General features: G+C 39.3%; 1 protein-coding gene across 8 annotated transcripts in view; it reads right to left on the minus strand.

The window, feature by feature from the left end:
- Positions 1-15,631, minus strand: part of pde4d (phosphodiesterase 4D, cAMP-specific) — a 184,673-nt gene that overhangs the window by 28,359 nt on the left and 140,683 nt on the right. The window contains exon 1 of one of the 8 annotated variants that reach the window (XM_071483201.1): positions 11,454-12,295. The exons of 6 other annotated variants lie outside the window; for them this stretch is intronic. In XM_071483201.1, the coding sequence (XP_071339302.1) occupies positions 11,454-11,581 (128 nt within the window). In that variant the 5' untranslated portion in view covers positions 11,582-12,295. Of the gene's footprint in view, positions 1-6,352; positions 9,772-11,453; positions 12,296-15,631 lie in introns of those variants that run through there. One more of the 8 variants, XM_071483200.1, reaches the window with a different exon arrangement.

Raw genomic sequence — 15,631 nt, forward strand, 5'->3', positions numbered from 1 at the left:
AAAATGTCAACACCCCTATGATTATGTTGTGAGAATCAACAAGAAGCACGAGTAGAAGTCACAAGAGGATTATTGTTGAGATAAATCCAGCATTACTTAGAGGCCGAGACAATGGGAAACCACAGTTTACCCAAAAAGGGAGTGATCCTGTACTGAGATATAACTGGCAAGGAAGGAAATATTTGGCTGCTCCAGATATCCCATCTGCTGAATATCACTGCAAACAGTTGCCCTCAACTTCTGTTCATCATCCACCTATTCTTTCTGTCAATTTTTGTGCTAGAGCAACAAATGACACAGTTTACACTTGCATCTATCTAATATTTATACCTATGGTCAAGGCTCAAAATTAATCTGGATCAATGTAGTTATTTAGAGAAGTCAGGAACATTTTATTTCAGTGACATCCATAAACTGCAATGCAAGAGACCGTGTGAGCTATGCAATTATTAATTATTCAGTTATATTGAAATCTTGTAATCATATGTTCATCCTATAGGAAATATTTCAAATGTACACATAACCACATGTAATTGAATGCAACTATCGCACCTGATCTAACTCCTACTGTGGTGATTAAAATGATGATATTAGCCATCACAGTTTATTTCCATCTGCAGGAGGTGTGTATTTTCCAAAAACCGCAAAACCCTCTAGGCCTTTAGGCTATAAACTTCAATAAATTGACTTAACTATTTAATTCCTGTCAGAAATGACAGCAAGCATTTTTTCTGGTTAGACCTTCTAGACTTAGAAACTTTGCTGTGATCAAAGCTCAATATGAGCCTGGTTTCTAAAGATGGTTCCCTGGAAAATGCAAACAAGACAAATAAACTAAGATAAAAGTAGCACAATGCCCTGAAAGGCATACAAAGTTAAGTTTGTTTAGCCGCAATAGCCTGCAGATACACAAGCAAACAAGAGGATGGCTTGCAGGGGAATGGTTTCCCACAGGAGTAGAGTTTCATGCTTGATGTTGGGCTGCAGAAAAAAAGGGGATTGTTTGTTGACAGAAAACTTTTCAAATCAACTGTGAAAGAGCAGAGCTACGCTTATACACAGGAAATTTAGTTCTAATGGTACAAAGACTGATGAGTTGTGGCTTGTGACTTTACACTGTAGGAAACTGATACAATACATGCCTAAGGACACTGCAACGCTTCATCCTCTCTGACTCTCTCTGTCTTTGGTTTTCTATTACTCCAATATCTCTTTCTTCATCTGTCTGTCTCGCTCTCTCTCTTTCTGTCTCTCTCTCTCTTTCTCACACACACACACACACACACATACACACACATACACACACACACACACACACACACACACACACACACACACACACACTAAATTGCATAGATCAATGACTCATTCATTTTCAGCCCTGGGTCATTCGAGTAATTACAAACACTGCAGGAGTTGATGTGAGGAGACGTACTGGAGAAAGAGGTCAGGGCATAAGCGTCTTTGATAATCAGCACAAGGCTGCATAGTGAGGCTCTGTTTTCCAACAATCATTCATAGTTTGTGTACCAGATAACATCCAACAATACAAGGACACAATACCCAATGCAAACATGATGTTTTTGTCCATTTCTAAAGTGCAAAGAAGTGCAGAATTTTGCTGGGTTTAGTAGAACATCTAAAGAATGATTCACCTTAAGTAAAACTGGGATAAAACTGAGGAGAGAATTACAAAAACTATGAAAAACACCAAACACCATCTGTGGAGTAGTGTAGATCAGAGCAGAGCTGTGTGTTGAAGCAGACAGAGGAAAGACGACACTCGTTTTATTTTAGAGGGCTGTGAGGATACAGAAGGGAGCATGTAATGGAGGAAGGACAAGGAGAGGCATGTAAGACCTGTGTCTGTGTGGGTGTGAGAATTCAAATGTCTCTTTTTAAGGATTGTGAGGATGCATGTAGGAGTGTCAGCATGTGGTCCTCAACATGTATGAGGTATCCTTGACCGTGTTCTAAATGCAAAACAGCAACCCATGACTTAAGAAAAGAAGAAAGAGACCAAAGGTGACACACACAGATGGCAGAGTGGGCACAGTGACAGATTTAATACATGCATATGGCACCTCATGGAAAAGCTAGATTGGCCTGGTGATGTTACAGATCCAAGATCTCTGCTTTACATGCTCATATGAGCTCACTGATAACTTTAAAAGTATATTGTAACGACACCATGCCATTGAAAAAGGTGGTGTCCCAGCAAATCAAATAAAGGTACAGTATTAGTTAGTATTTAGAAAACATACCTAGTCCAACTGCCAATGTGTTTTCAAAAGGGAATAATGAATCTCACCAGAGACAACTGAGGAAATAGATTGTCTTTCATGTTGATTGACTGAACAAAATATGTTGTCAGGTCAAACCACCACATGTCATGGCTTTATCACCACTGATAAACTTAATGATTTTATTTGATCAAGTTGATCAAAGTTGTTTTATATATTCAGTATTATGATATTTACATCAATAAACTCACTAACTCACCAACTAGTAGTGAGCCATTACAATATTTTTAACACCACATTGATCATGTGATAATGTTTTTAGAATGGTGACTAGTGTCTATAGCGTCTTTGACAGAACAATCACAATGGTAAGTCACAGTATGTGAATACATATAATATAATGTATAATAATATGCATGTAGAGGTATCTGTCGTCCATATAACAGATAAGTCAAGCTAGGTGCTGACCCTCAACATTTGATTTCATTGTGTCTGGTTGGAGTCCTAGTCTTAACTTGTGTTAGTTTCTATTACTGAAAAGTTCTTGTGCAGCTACTTGTGTTAATACATCATTAAATACTGAGAGTGAGACATTTGGTGTATTTTGCTTAATGAAAAACAGGGTTTTGTACAAGAATTACATTAAATTCCTTGTACTAAGGTACAGAAAAAAAGGTTTTATTTTGGTATCGATCCTGAAACTCAGATACCATATTGGCAGAGCTATCAAAAAGCTTTGAACAATACCCAGCTCTATAAACATTACATTCACATAATTGTATTACTTTCCTGAAATGCAGCCTTTAAGATCAGAAAAAAAACATTTAAGCTGTAACAATATCACAATAACAAAAGTTTGATATCAAGATGGCATTATACTGATTTAAAGCTCAGTTGTAGGTGCAATTAGGATATACCGCAATATCATAATACTGTATGTTGTGACAGTACAATGTCTGTTCCTGACTAAGACAGCAAATCAAATAACTGGAAAACATGAAAAATCCAGTATGAGCATAAAGCAGTGCTGTTCATTGATTTGAAACAATGCAACAATGCCCAACTCACTCAGAGATTTTAAAGGGGTATTTTTCATGAGATGTATCCCAGCTTAAGGTGCAATAAGTGTAGCTTAGAGTGAGCAAAGGCACAGTCAATGTGTTGAAAATTCAATTCATCATTGTGCTCATGTGACTAATTCAGTTCCACTGTAAAACACTCCCTTTACTAAACTGGCCTAAAAAAAAAAAACAAGCAAAAATAACACCATAATGCAACATGGTAATGCTCATAAACGTCTAATTCTGAACACTGCCCTTGCCACCTACCGTAGTATGAAAAGTCAGCAGGTCAAAACTATATCCAACCTCCCGATAACATTATACATGTGACAGAGGTAACAGAAAAACAATTTGTGAAGAGGCCTGCACCCGCGGGGCAGTAAGGCCGAGTAGATAAGTGGCTGACCACTCGCGGATAACTGAAACATGTCCTCTCTGTTGGCTCATACTCACACACACCCCTTCTTAGTCACACGTTCACTCATGAACGGAAGCGCCCAAATACACACATACTGTACACTAAGTGAAATTAACACCCACCAGGCAGCAAATGCTACAAGAATTGGTCTGTGGTAGATACATTAAAAAAGATCTAATGCTACATTGGCTAAAAAATTTCAAAATGCAGCTTCTAATTAACATACAGGACACAAATGCAAAGAAGACAGCACTGGAAAATGGCAGGAGCCCTTGTGTGGAAGAAACTTATACTAAACTACATCGTTTTGTGTGTCAAAAATGACTCTGTGACGTTCGCCCTCCCTCTTGCAGTCTCTCTCCTCCTTCTAGTCTTTTATTGCCCTGTCAGGTATAAGCAAAGTGAATCCTTCACTTTTGTCGTGACATTGCTTTAGTGCTCCCTGTCACTGTGCCATTCAGAAAACTCAGTCAATCATGCGACACATACAAAGAGATCACCATGGCAATGCAGTGTCATATGACCTCACAAAGCAAAGCAAACCAGTTCTGCTCCCATATACATAGAGGTCCACTTAAGTATGAACCTATTTTCAGTCCTGTTTGTCATCTCAGGTCTGGCTTACTAAAGGTCAGATCTGGAAAAATATGTTAGATAACTATGTCAGGCCCTATGAGTGGCCAGATAACACGTAACCTTCAACATTTATTGCCTGTCTGAGATGCCCAATGTGGGCCTGACAAAGGCCAGATGCAAACACTTGAGTTCAAAGTCACACATTCCCCACTTCTCCATGCTTTATCTCAGCACACCACATCACTTCTGGTTTTGAGGTGAGTAAGAGGTGCTTCAATAGGTGTGGAGCTAACAGGATTTCACAAACATCCGATCCTCCCTACTCCTCATCCTTCACCTTTCCAAAAGTCAAGCTATATTTACTGAGCTAACATGCTCATGGATACTCAAAAGTCTCCGTATACAAACCTGCATTTACACGGATGGGTGGAGTGGGGTCTGTTTGAGTTTGGTCAGCCTAGGGGGCATATCACACACCCGGACTACGTCAGTGACTTAAATATACACCCAGAGACACACGTAGGGAATTGTCTACTCAAATACACAAGCACACACAAAACCATAGAGCTAAGAAACACACACACAGACACTGTTTTTGATGAGAATTAGCTCATCAAGGGAGGGAGGTAACACTCATGCAGACGCTGCAGAAACACACCCACAAGACAACACAAACTGAATTATCACCTACAATTCTGTTTTTTTAAGTGACACTAACAGTCACAAATCTACTTTGAATCTCAACTACAGAGATAACAACTATGAAAGACAAAGCAATGATGAGAATTAGAGAGAGAAGCCTTGATAAAACAGTAAATAACAGAAGAGAGGAGGGCAGGACAGATGGAGCAGGCGGTATGCTTTGTCCAGCTGAGCACTGCTTTTGGTAGCCATTCAAAAAGATGGCTCATACGAACCTAACATTGCCAGATTCTTAGCTTTTCACATGAGAAAAAGCTACATTCTGCACTCAGTTCTAACTCTAATATCAGGTTTATGTTTAACCACACTATGCTTTTACACCCTCTCTGTATCAAACCACATCACGTACTGTCTGTCATCAGCACTACTCTGAGAAACTACGACCCTCAAAGACCTAATTAATATGTCTTCATTACACACAAGCGTCATTTCCTGCTGGGGACAATGTAGAGCAGATTAATAAACTGACAACGTGCGAACACTGTGAACCCTGCAGGGAGGTCTGACAGGGTTCAAACACATGTTGCGGAGCAACCTTCCCATTGCCACAACCACCACATGGACATTGTGTATTTGTCCAGGGTTGTTCTGGTCTGTTTTACAACTCTGCCTGAGAGGACCACGCCAGGAAAAACTGTGAATATTAACTTCCAGGAAAGTTTCTTACCAAGCAATGAGTGTTGACAGGGAAAGACAAGTTGAGACAGGAGGGGGGAGGAGACATAAGGGGAGGCCAGGGTGAGTTGTGCTCCGGGCACTGCACCCTGCACCCTGCATTAAGCTGGAGCCATGTGCAGACAGGAGAGTGTACGAAGTGACTCACATTCCTCAATGAATGATGTCTCTGCTGTTTTACAACCTTGTCTTTTCAACAAATTGACAAGCTGAATAGACAGTGAGTTCTCTTAAAAGCAAACTGAGGTTAAGACACTAGGTTCATTACAATAACACCAAGTGTCATGTCGTTACTGCGTTATTCTGATGAGGTGTAATATACACAGAAGTCTAATCTCCTAACTTGAGAACATGATTAGCCCAGAAGAACTGACACAAAAAACACAAACTGACAAATAGACAGGGTACAGAGAGTATTGCAGTGAACCAAGGAAGTTTTGATCAGAGAAGAAGAATGAAGGCATTCAGAAAACAGTTGACAGATCAACAAATACAGAGTTTATCAAATCAACAGGACAAGAAACGAAAAGGAAAAAAAACCTCTGACAAAGCTAGTAAGGCAGAGGTTAAGTATTTCAGAAAGCAACAAGCAGGCAGATGGAGAACAATAGAGCAACACACACAACAGGATTGACATTGAAAAGCTGCCAGCAGAACAAAGTTCCCAGTCTATTTACCATATTCCCTCCGAGTTCTTCAATGAGCTGGTAGAGCGCGACCGTGGTTTAAGAATAATACTCATGGTCTGGCTTGTCCTTCCACATCCACACACACTACATGTGTACACTGCACACACACGCGCACACACACACCCTCTGGGCCACCTGGAGCCCACTGACCAGCCCTCCGTTGTGGTCTGACCACAGTCCTCACTGGTTTTAAAGCGATCCAGTGGAAGCTTCAGTCCGGTGGAGTGGTCAGGTCTGCCGAGCTGCTTTGAGAGCAAACCTGAGTTTGCTCAAATCAAACCCTCCATCCAACAGTGTGTCACACTGCTGATCCTCCTCGAGCTCAGATCATTTGACAGTAGATGGTTCTTTACCCTGCTCTCTCTCTCTCTCTCTCTCTTTGCTCACTTGCACTTATCTTTCTTGCCAGATCAGCGTGTGATCTTCCTCTTTCCTAATCCAGCCATGCACTCACTCTGTTACTCTTTCTCACTCTGCTTCTCTCTTTCAAGTCCCTGTGTTTTTTTTCCTGGCTGGTAGGAATAAGATCTCCTCCCACGTTCCTTTTCTCCCCTCCCTCTTTACCTCTGTCAGTTTTTCTCTGTCCTTTTACTACTGTGTCCCTCTCTCTGACTTACACGACTCTCCTATTCTCTCTCTATCTCTCTGTTTCCCCAGCTGCGGTTTGAGTATGTCTGGAGTGGGAGGGGTTGTTTTGGTTGTAGTAATTCCTTTAAGGGTGGGACTTGTATCCCTCAGCAATCCTAACAGTCGTCTAAAGTGTCAATCACTCAACTGGTGCAGTAACCTAAAACCAACAGCTAAAGCATACCAGTGATCTGGAGCGCAAAGATGACTTTCATTGCGTGGCTCTGCAATAAACTGAAATAACCAAGAATTAACTGAAAAGCTTGTGTTTTTTTGGCAAGAGTTAGAACTACAGTAAAGGGTTAAAAATGTATTGGCACTTAGTAACATTATTAAAATTGAGAATATAATGTGTGGGAGTGAACTGAAGGGAAAGAAGGACAAAATTAATTTTACTATGAATTGTAGCAAGCTATTTTAAAAATGATATTTATCAAATGAATCTGAGATATTCATCCACAGTCTAACACTAAATAAACCACATTGTCAGCTTACTGAACTGTACAGACAAAGTATTTTTTTAATTGCCTCAATTGTTTTAACATTTCATTTTATCAGAGATAGGTGTGTGATTTGCATCTTTATAATTTCTAATTTATTTATGGTGTATATTTATCTAATGCATGTATAAATATTTTGGTGTTTAATTTCTAAAGTCTGCACACCAACAGAAGCACTAGCGAGCGCAAACCTTTTCTGTATTTTTAAAAAACTGATGAAAGCAACTAAGGCTAAAACGTGTTACAAAATCTGACACTGTTTTTAAGGCCACTTTGCGCCAGCCCTACATTTTTTATGCCCTGCACAGAGCCTTAAAAACAGAAGAAACAGTATTAGACTACAATGTGTATCTTTCCCCCATGGTCTCAAATTTTATTTACTACAGTCATGAATTGCACGAACCAACTAAACTCAGTTCAGCACTCTCTTCAGAGACTTATTATTACTGTACATCCACCTCAACAGAATGGTTTTGTTTGTCTTATTATCCCAATACACCATAGGTTATTTGGTTTTTATGTACTTATGTGCTTTCACATAAAAAAACATCAACACTGCCTTGCTGACTATGAAATGGAATCACCAGTGTGTTACCACCTATAAAAAAAAGGTGTGGAAAGTGTGGAGCCGGGACAGCATCGTAGCACTCCACCAGGCAGGTGTATAAGCAAGCTACTCCACCTTTGAATGCTGTGTATGTGTATTGGTCATGTTCGTATCTTATAGATTGGAGGATCGCAATAAGCCACCAATCAACCAAGTGAAAAAACACAAAAAATGAAGAACAATAAAAAAGAAACATGTTTGGTGAGCACATAGTATGCATGTACCATTTTAGGCTGATTATAAATATTCATATGCATGCATGAGAAAATGTAATGACACAGTAACATTATTGCAGAAGCTTGCTTTCAAGCATTATCCTGCATTGAAATATATTTCACAATTTTATATACTTCTCTGCAGTTGTCTATTGGGAATCAGGTGTAAACACAGCATCAGACAATAAAGAGTAGGACACAACATTAGCTTTTTCCCTGGTTGTTGCTCCAAGAAGTAATAACTTCAAACGAAGAGTGATAAACACTGAAAAAACACAACACATGTAACCAGAGACACAAAAGCATTACCACAGCCCTATCATCTTGAAAGCAGGGAGAATATTTATATGTCATCAATGATGTAGTCCTACGTAACAAGAGGATGACATCAGTCAGTGAACACCTGTCTTTTGTTCAGGAAAGGTATGGGTCCAAGGGATAGAAAGCAGCTGAAGAAAATGCATTCAACTCTAGCTCTCATGAGGAAGAATAAATTCCTCATCACACCCGTAGACTGATAATACTTTTGTCATACATGTCCTGGGGTTAGTATTAGGGTTAGTTAGGAGTACTGATGCTTCAGAGTCCATTTTTTAGCTGTGCTTTTATGTCACAGAAGGAAGGAGGAAGACCAGCAGAAAGAGTAAAAGAGTAATTTGATCATTTCTTGTGTACATGTATGTAGATGAGGTCACACACAGAAACGTGTGCACCAACAAGCAAAAAAACAAATACTTTCATGTGCTAAAATGTGACTGTGTGTCCAGCACTCAAAGTAAGTTACAGCAAGTTTAATAGGCACATCTAATGCTTTCATGGTAGGAGCTTTGTCAAAGTGGTTAAACTAATCCTATTACCACGGTCTGCATATCACATGTGGTCAAGAAAGAACAACAAAAGAGAACAGTTCCCTTAAGAAAACTGGGAATCCGGCCGTCTTTCCTCTACCTTAAAACCACATAAATCCCACATGAAAACTCAACAGAAAACATGAGGACAAGAAGTATGCAAACATCCTCAACCCCATGTCACCCTTGCTCAGTTTACTATATAAGAAACTGAACATTTAAACCAAATGATTTTACTTTAAGACAGAAGCAGTCAGCACTGAATTCAGAAATTGGAAACCAATACATAACTTACAGCCTGAGGGTTACACTATCAGTTCTTGTTTTCATCTCTTGTGAACAGGAATGCAGCCCACAGGCGCGTGCAACAATTCGAATAAACACAAACTCTAACTCAATGATTATGATTGATATTTAATTTTTGGCTACTCTACTGCCATCTGCAGGAAACAGAGGACTGAGACACAAAAATAATGAACCTAGTCCTGTTCGACTGGGGTTAAATTTATAGGTAGCAAGAATGTCAAGTCAGAAACTGTACATTCAGCATTAAATCAAGGTGCTCAAAAATATTGACACCATAATTATTATTTTTTTTTAAATCAACAGCCTATCTGAAAAATTTAAATTTTATTATCAACAAAGATCATTTTTCTGTTAGAGATGATTCAACCAATAACAACAAAGATGCAATGATCTTGTTCATAAATTCCTCACTATTAAACAGGAGTAAAATTTGTCCTATTAATGTTATATAATTCCTAATAATGTCATCTTTTTCAGTATTTAGAGTTTGTATAAAGTTCAGGCATAACACAAAGATCCAAAATGGCAGTATAAGCTGCTAATCCATAGCATATTACCATGGTCACCGTTTTTATAATGATTTAAATTTGGGGAAGAAAAATCAAGATGCATCTGATAACCACCACTTTATGAGTGTGAGACACATTGCAGAACACGTCTATGCAATCTGTGCAACTCAGAAAGACACCACTGCCACCTAGTGGTAAAACAAGTACTGTTCTTGTCATAAAAATGAGCTACATAGATTAAGTGACCACAGTAATTGACAAAATTATTGATTTTGTTTTAAAAAAAGACATCTTCCATGAACCAGGCTCAGTATATGGTGCAGATAAACATACTCAGTAAATGCTGATATAAATAGCACTTAACTAAGGAGTCGGCAGTGAGCACAGATGGTTGGTCCACAGTATTGACAAGGCTCTCTCTATATCTATATGTCTACAAACGCTACCAGCCATTAACGCTGCTTCATATTCAAATACTATAGAGGCACAAACACACAATTACACACAATTGAACTTCATGTATATCCACATACGCATACTCCCAGGCACACAAAAAACAGGTGGGCACAGATGTACATCAGATGATAGCACATCTTAGTTTTGTTGGGGGTCGCTGAGTACATGTTAGAGAAATGTAGTATGAAAATGGGTCTAACAAGGTTTTAACATTTTCTGTGTGAGCTTTAATGAACAGAGAGTGCTCTGATGATTGGTTTACGCTCCGCTCTGGTAAGTGAACGGACCTGTCCTCCTGAACACTTTGATGTTATAGACGATGACTGGATGGAACCTGTTTATTTGTCATTTACCTTGCTCTTAACAATGTTTTATAAAAGCAGAATATCTCCTTCTCTTGGAACACACAGAGAGAAACACACACACACACACACACACACACACTATTACACACACTTCAGGCAGAGTAAACAGCTTTGGCAGAGCTCTAACAACACAACCAAGCCACCAAGCAACGACCATTTACACAACACTCAGTTATGAACACGGCTTCAGTTCTGTGTTGTCCAGGTGGAACTATTCATCAACTAATGTTCTGATAAGAGAGAACACACACACACACACACACACACACACACTTTGTGCACAAGTCATACAAACACATAAATCCACACATATGCACATTAGATAGTCACAGTTTACACACTAAAAGCAATAAGAAAGACAGCTTTTAAGCTCGACTGATTTTCAGTCAGATTTTCGAACTTATTTACTCCATCTCAGATTTTCATGTGCAAGCAAGGGTTGGATGTTAACTATAAAGGCAGAGCAGCCCAAGCACAAACTGGTGTTAACAAGACTGAAAATCTAACTATTTAAAGAATGCAGATAATATCAAATGGTTCCATATGAAAACAAATCCACAGTAGAACATAAGATAGCATAACAGAAGATTTAGGTTAAGGTCCATCCCCAGACATATCCTCCCACAAACAGTTTCAGTTTCAGAGATCAGTCATACCCTCTCTTGCCACGAGGTTTGATGTCGATGGGCTTGTTCGTGGCATAGGGCGAGCCATTGGAGCAGGCGTGGCGGTAGCGGGCTATCCTCTCAAGAGATAGATAATCTGAGTTCACTGGTAAACTCATCTTGGTGCAGCTCTTAAACACTAGCACACATGCACTTGTTTCAGGTCAGATGAAGAAATAGAAAGAGGGGATAAATAAAGTGACAAGCCTGACAAAGCTATCACAGTAGAAAGGAGGGAGGTATGTGAGAAGAGGTGGAGGAGGAGAGGGCTCAGCATGGGTGTGACTTGAATGATTACAAAGATGGAGAGAGATGGAGCATGAGAGAGAGATGCAGGAGAGGGAGGAGCAAAGTGCAGAGGTAAAGCAAACTCATTTATCTTTTCTCTCAGATAACATGAGTCAGTATTGACAGCCACAAGAGAGGAGATACTGTAGACTTGTTGCAAAGTTACATAATCATGTCTGTGTAGTGCCAATCTACTTCAGTTAAAGCTTTATGATGAATTGGAGTAGTATGATGACTTGGGTAAAGTAACACATGACAACAATAAAGTTGGACCCACTGCAAATAATGTTTAAGTGCTTATCTTCCGTACACGGCTAGTAGGTAAAGCTGTGCTAGAATCTATTTTACTGGCCAGCACATTTATTTTGTACTGAATTAATGTTGAAAGTCCTATTCCTACGAGCAATTTCAAATCAGGTAAGAGCAAATGTTGAAATTTTGTCAGTGGTCTTAGCTGAGGTGTGTGTGTGTGTGTGTGTGTATGGCATTTATTTCATTGTTAACAAACACAAAATAATGATGTTAAAAAAACAGGCTAACAAATAACCCAGTACCATAAACCTTTGAATGTGTTTTTGTTTTTATTCTCCAAGCATTTTTCAAAATCTTAATGAGTTCTCACTCTGATGCGTGAGTTTAAAACACACTCATTTCCCAAACATATTCAGTCATTTAGGCAACAGGCAATAGTATTGTCAGTAAAAACATAAAAAGTTGAAAAATTAGTTAGTTTGCTTCATGTAGCTAAAATACAATGTAGTATAATTTGCATATCAAACAAGCTGTTGATGAGCACCTAACTATACAGTGGGATACAGAAAATCAAGCATGACTATGACATAAACTGCACATTTACATATTATTTTAGGTTAAAATATTTAAATACTGAAACCAACTAACTGAAGCCATTATTATAAATTATATTATTATTGCAAAAAAGGGTGTAATTATATTTAATGTAATTCAAGTTAACTGGCCACACTACTCAACCTTGGTAAAAGCTAATTTCATCCACTAGGGGGAGCAGAGCACCACAATAAACAATCTTGAACCAACAGTACAATGAGTCATAAGAAATACATGTCAGATTAAGACCAGTAACTGCAACATGAGCCAACACATTTTCAAGAGTTAGTGGAGCAGAAATGTGTACTAAAATCATTTTTGAAATTGAAGCACACAGCTGTGTGGGTAGAAAGGGTGTCACAATATGAAGAGCTGAAAGTGCAACAGGACCAACTGAGCATGAAGATTTATGGTCTGTAATGATGAAATGAGATAACTGTCATTTGTTATCATGTTGTGTTGTTTTCACTTCACCACTATCAAGTTAAAATCTAAATGACCCCAACTGGTAAAGCTCCTTTCTTAGCTGCCAGCAGGGGGCAGTGTCTTCTACAGGGAAACTGCAGGTACCTGAACACAGCTACCAGCGGCACAAACATGCAGTCGAGAGTCTCTGCGGAGTTTCGGCTTCTGCTCAGCTCTGACAGAAGCAGCCAGCATGTGACAGCAGCTCCTGGGTGGACAGGGAGGCTGTCAAAGTCACAGATGCAACGACAGACACAACAGGCCTCTGCACTCGTACTGAACATCTGAGCAGCTCCACATCAGCACACCCACACACAGACGCACCCATACACACAGAGACACACAAGTGCTGATTAAAGGCACAAACACCCCAACATGGAGAGGCAGATCAAATGCACACAGATCAATACAACAGGGCAACACAGACCTGTACACAACCTTACAACCTGTAATAGAAACATGTTTGCCTGGTTGCAGAGTCTGCCACACACTGTCAGTGCCAGCAACGAGCTGTGACAGAGCGCCAGGTGACGATGCAACTGTCATCACTCAGTGTCCCTGAGGCACAACGCCATGAAACCAGAACCACCGAAACCTGTACATACAAGTTGCTTCATCTTTTCAAATACTAGTGTTGGTAATACAGTTCAAGTATATGTTCCTTTTTCAGTGATATATTATAAATCATACTTTAAAGGGGAATTAATTTAATCATGGTTCAAGCTAGGAAAGAAAAAAAGCCATAAAATGAAAAATCAAAATTAGAACAGAATTGTTAGAACACAATGTATTTATCGTTGCATAAAAATGAACTGGTTGCATGAAAAGTGACATATCTTTCACACACCTTAAATGTATTTTACCAGACAGAAAAGACACAAATATAGAAATGAGCAGGCAGGGATGCAGACTCCATAGGTTAAGTAGAGAAGTGCGTAAATAGCTAATTGACTGGCAGTGAGCCAGAAAGACAGTGAGGACTTTGAGAGGTGTTCTCCTCTCATGGCTGGCAGGGTCAGCAACCTTGTTAGGGGCTTAGGGACAAAGAAGCCTGACAAACTGGGACGGGGACACAGGCAGGGGAGGGTTAGGTTGGGTAATTTGCAGTAAAGAGACACAGAGACCAGATGAACAGCAAGTTCAGTCACAAAAAGATGATCTGTGAAAGACTAAGGCAAGGGAGATAGAAGAGTAAAACTGTAATACATGGGCTATTAGTATTGTTTGGGTTTTTTTTCAAATTTTCCGATATTAGTGTTGATGGAATACCTGGGATGATCGATGCAGATTAAATACAGTTTCTTTGTTAATGTCATCATTATAAAATTCATTGGTCCTTTTAACACTTGCATTCATTTAGTCATGATACATTGTTGTCTCCGTTTTAGGATAATGTTGCTTTACATAAAAATTATTCTAATCAGCTGTACAAGAACTATGGCAAAAAAAAAAAATAAAATAAAATTAACTAGAAATTATTTGAGTATAGAATAAGTAAATGATTTGATGCTAGCTTTCAGTACTTGCCAGTTTTCAATACTTGGCTCAACAGACACATTTTTGTCAGTACCAATAAGTACTGAGATCCAGTACCTACTCTTATTAGTCAGTAGCTCCTGTGTTGTCATTTGAGCTCTGCCTCTACGGCATATTAGAGTAAGAGCTTTGCCTCACTGGTACGTGGGTTTACGCCAAAGGTACTGTTCTCTGCTGCATGTCTACACACAAGGTATCTTTAATGTAATGACATAAGGGCAGCAGTTAGGTTAGGTAGGAGACACTGATAACTGATTAAGATAATCTTCCTAAAGTAGATGATGCATGCAACAACAGCTTTGAGTGATTACAGTTCCCCTATGAAGACAAAGATTAAGATGGGCTGTGAGGAATTAAAAGATGCAGGAGGGACAATGGCAGCTAATTCAGTTGGGCTTCTGCTGCCAAGCTTTGTCCAGAGACAAACACAGAAAGTGACGAGGAGGGGAGGGATTTGCTTTCCGGCTATCTGTCTTGTTTAACAACTGATTTGTCCATCAAGAAAGCCACTGAATGAGCTAATTTCTGTAAGAAATTAACAAGCAGCTGTGTGATGCAGCATGATAAAAATAAACTATAAAATAAAGTATAACTGGGGCTTAAAGCTACTGTTGGAGCTAAGTGCCATGGCAACTGCACCTCCACTGCTGTTGCAAGAAAACTGAAGATGATTACAATGATTTAATATTTGTTCAAGTATGTAAATCAGCAAAGGTAATGTGATTAAGAGACAACAATAGACTGGTAATTAAGATTTACATATTTCTGTAAATGAAACGGCTCTCAGCCTGTCATGCTGTTTGAAGACAGCTGTTGTTATATGTGTCAAGGACCAATTTCTTTGCCTCACCTCCTGCCTGCCTTAACAGTCGCCTGCTGGATTCATGTTTATAAAGTGGTTGCCATGGTGACCTGGCAGAATTCAAAAACGACAGGTAGGTCCTGACGACCAATCAGCATTCAGTTGCTGAGGACACGACGGCAGATTGTGTAATGAGAAAATGAAAATGACAGTGAGCTTCTAAGAGGGTCAA

Source organism: Trachinotus anak, unplaced genomic scaffold, assembly GCF_046630095.1.
Source record: "Trachinotus anak isolate AG129_WGS33_773 ecotype Australia unplaced genomic scaffold, CSIRO_AGI_Tana_v1 ptg000008l, whole genome shotgun sequence".
Lineage (NCBI taxonomy): Eukaryota > Metazoa > Chordata > Actinopteri > Carangiformes > Carangidae > Trachinotus > Trachinotus anak.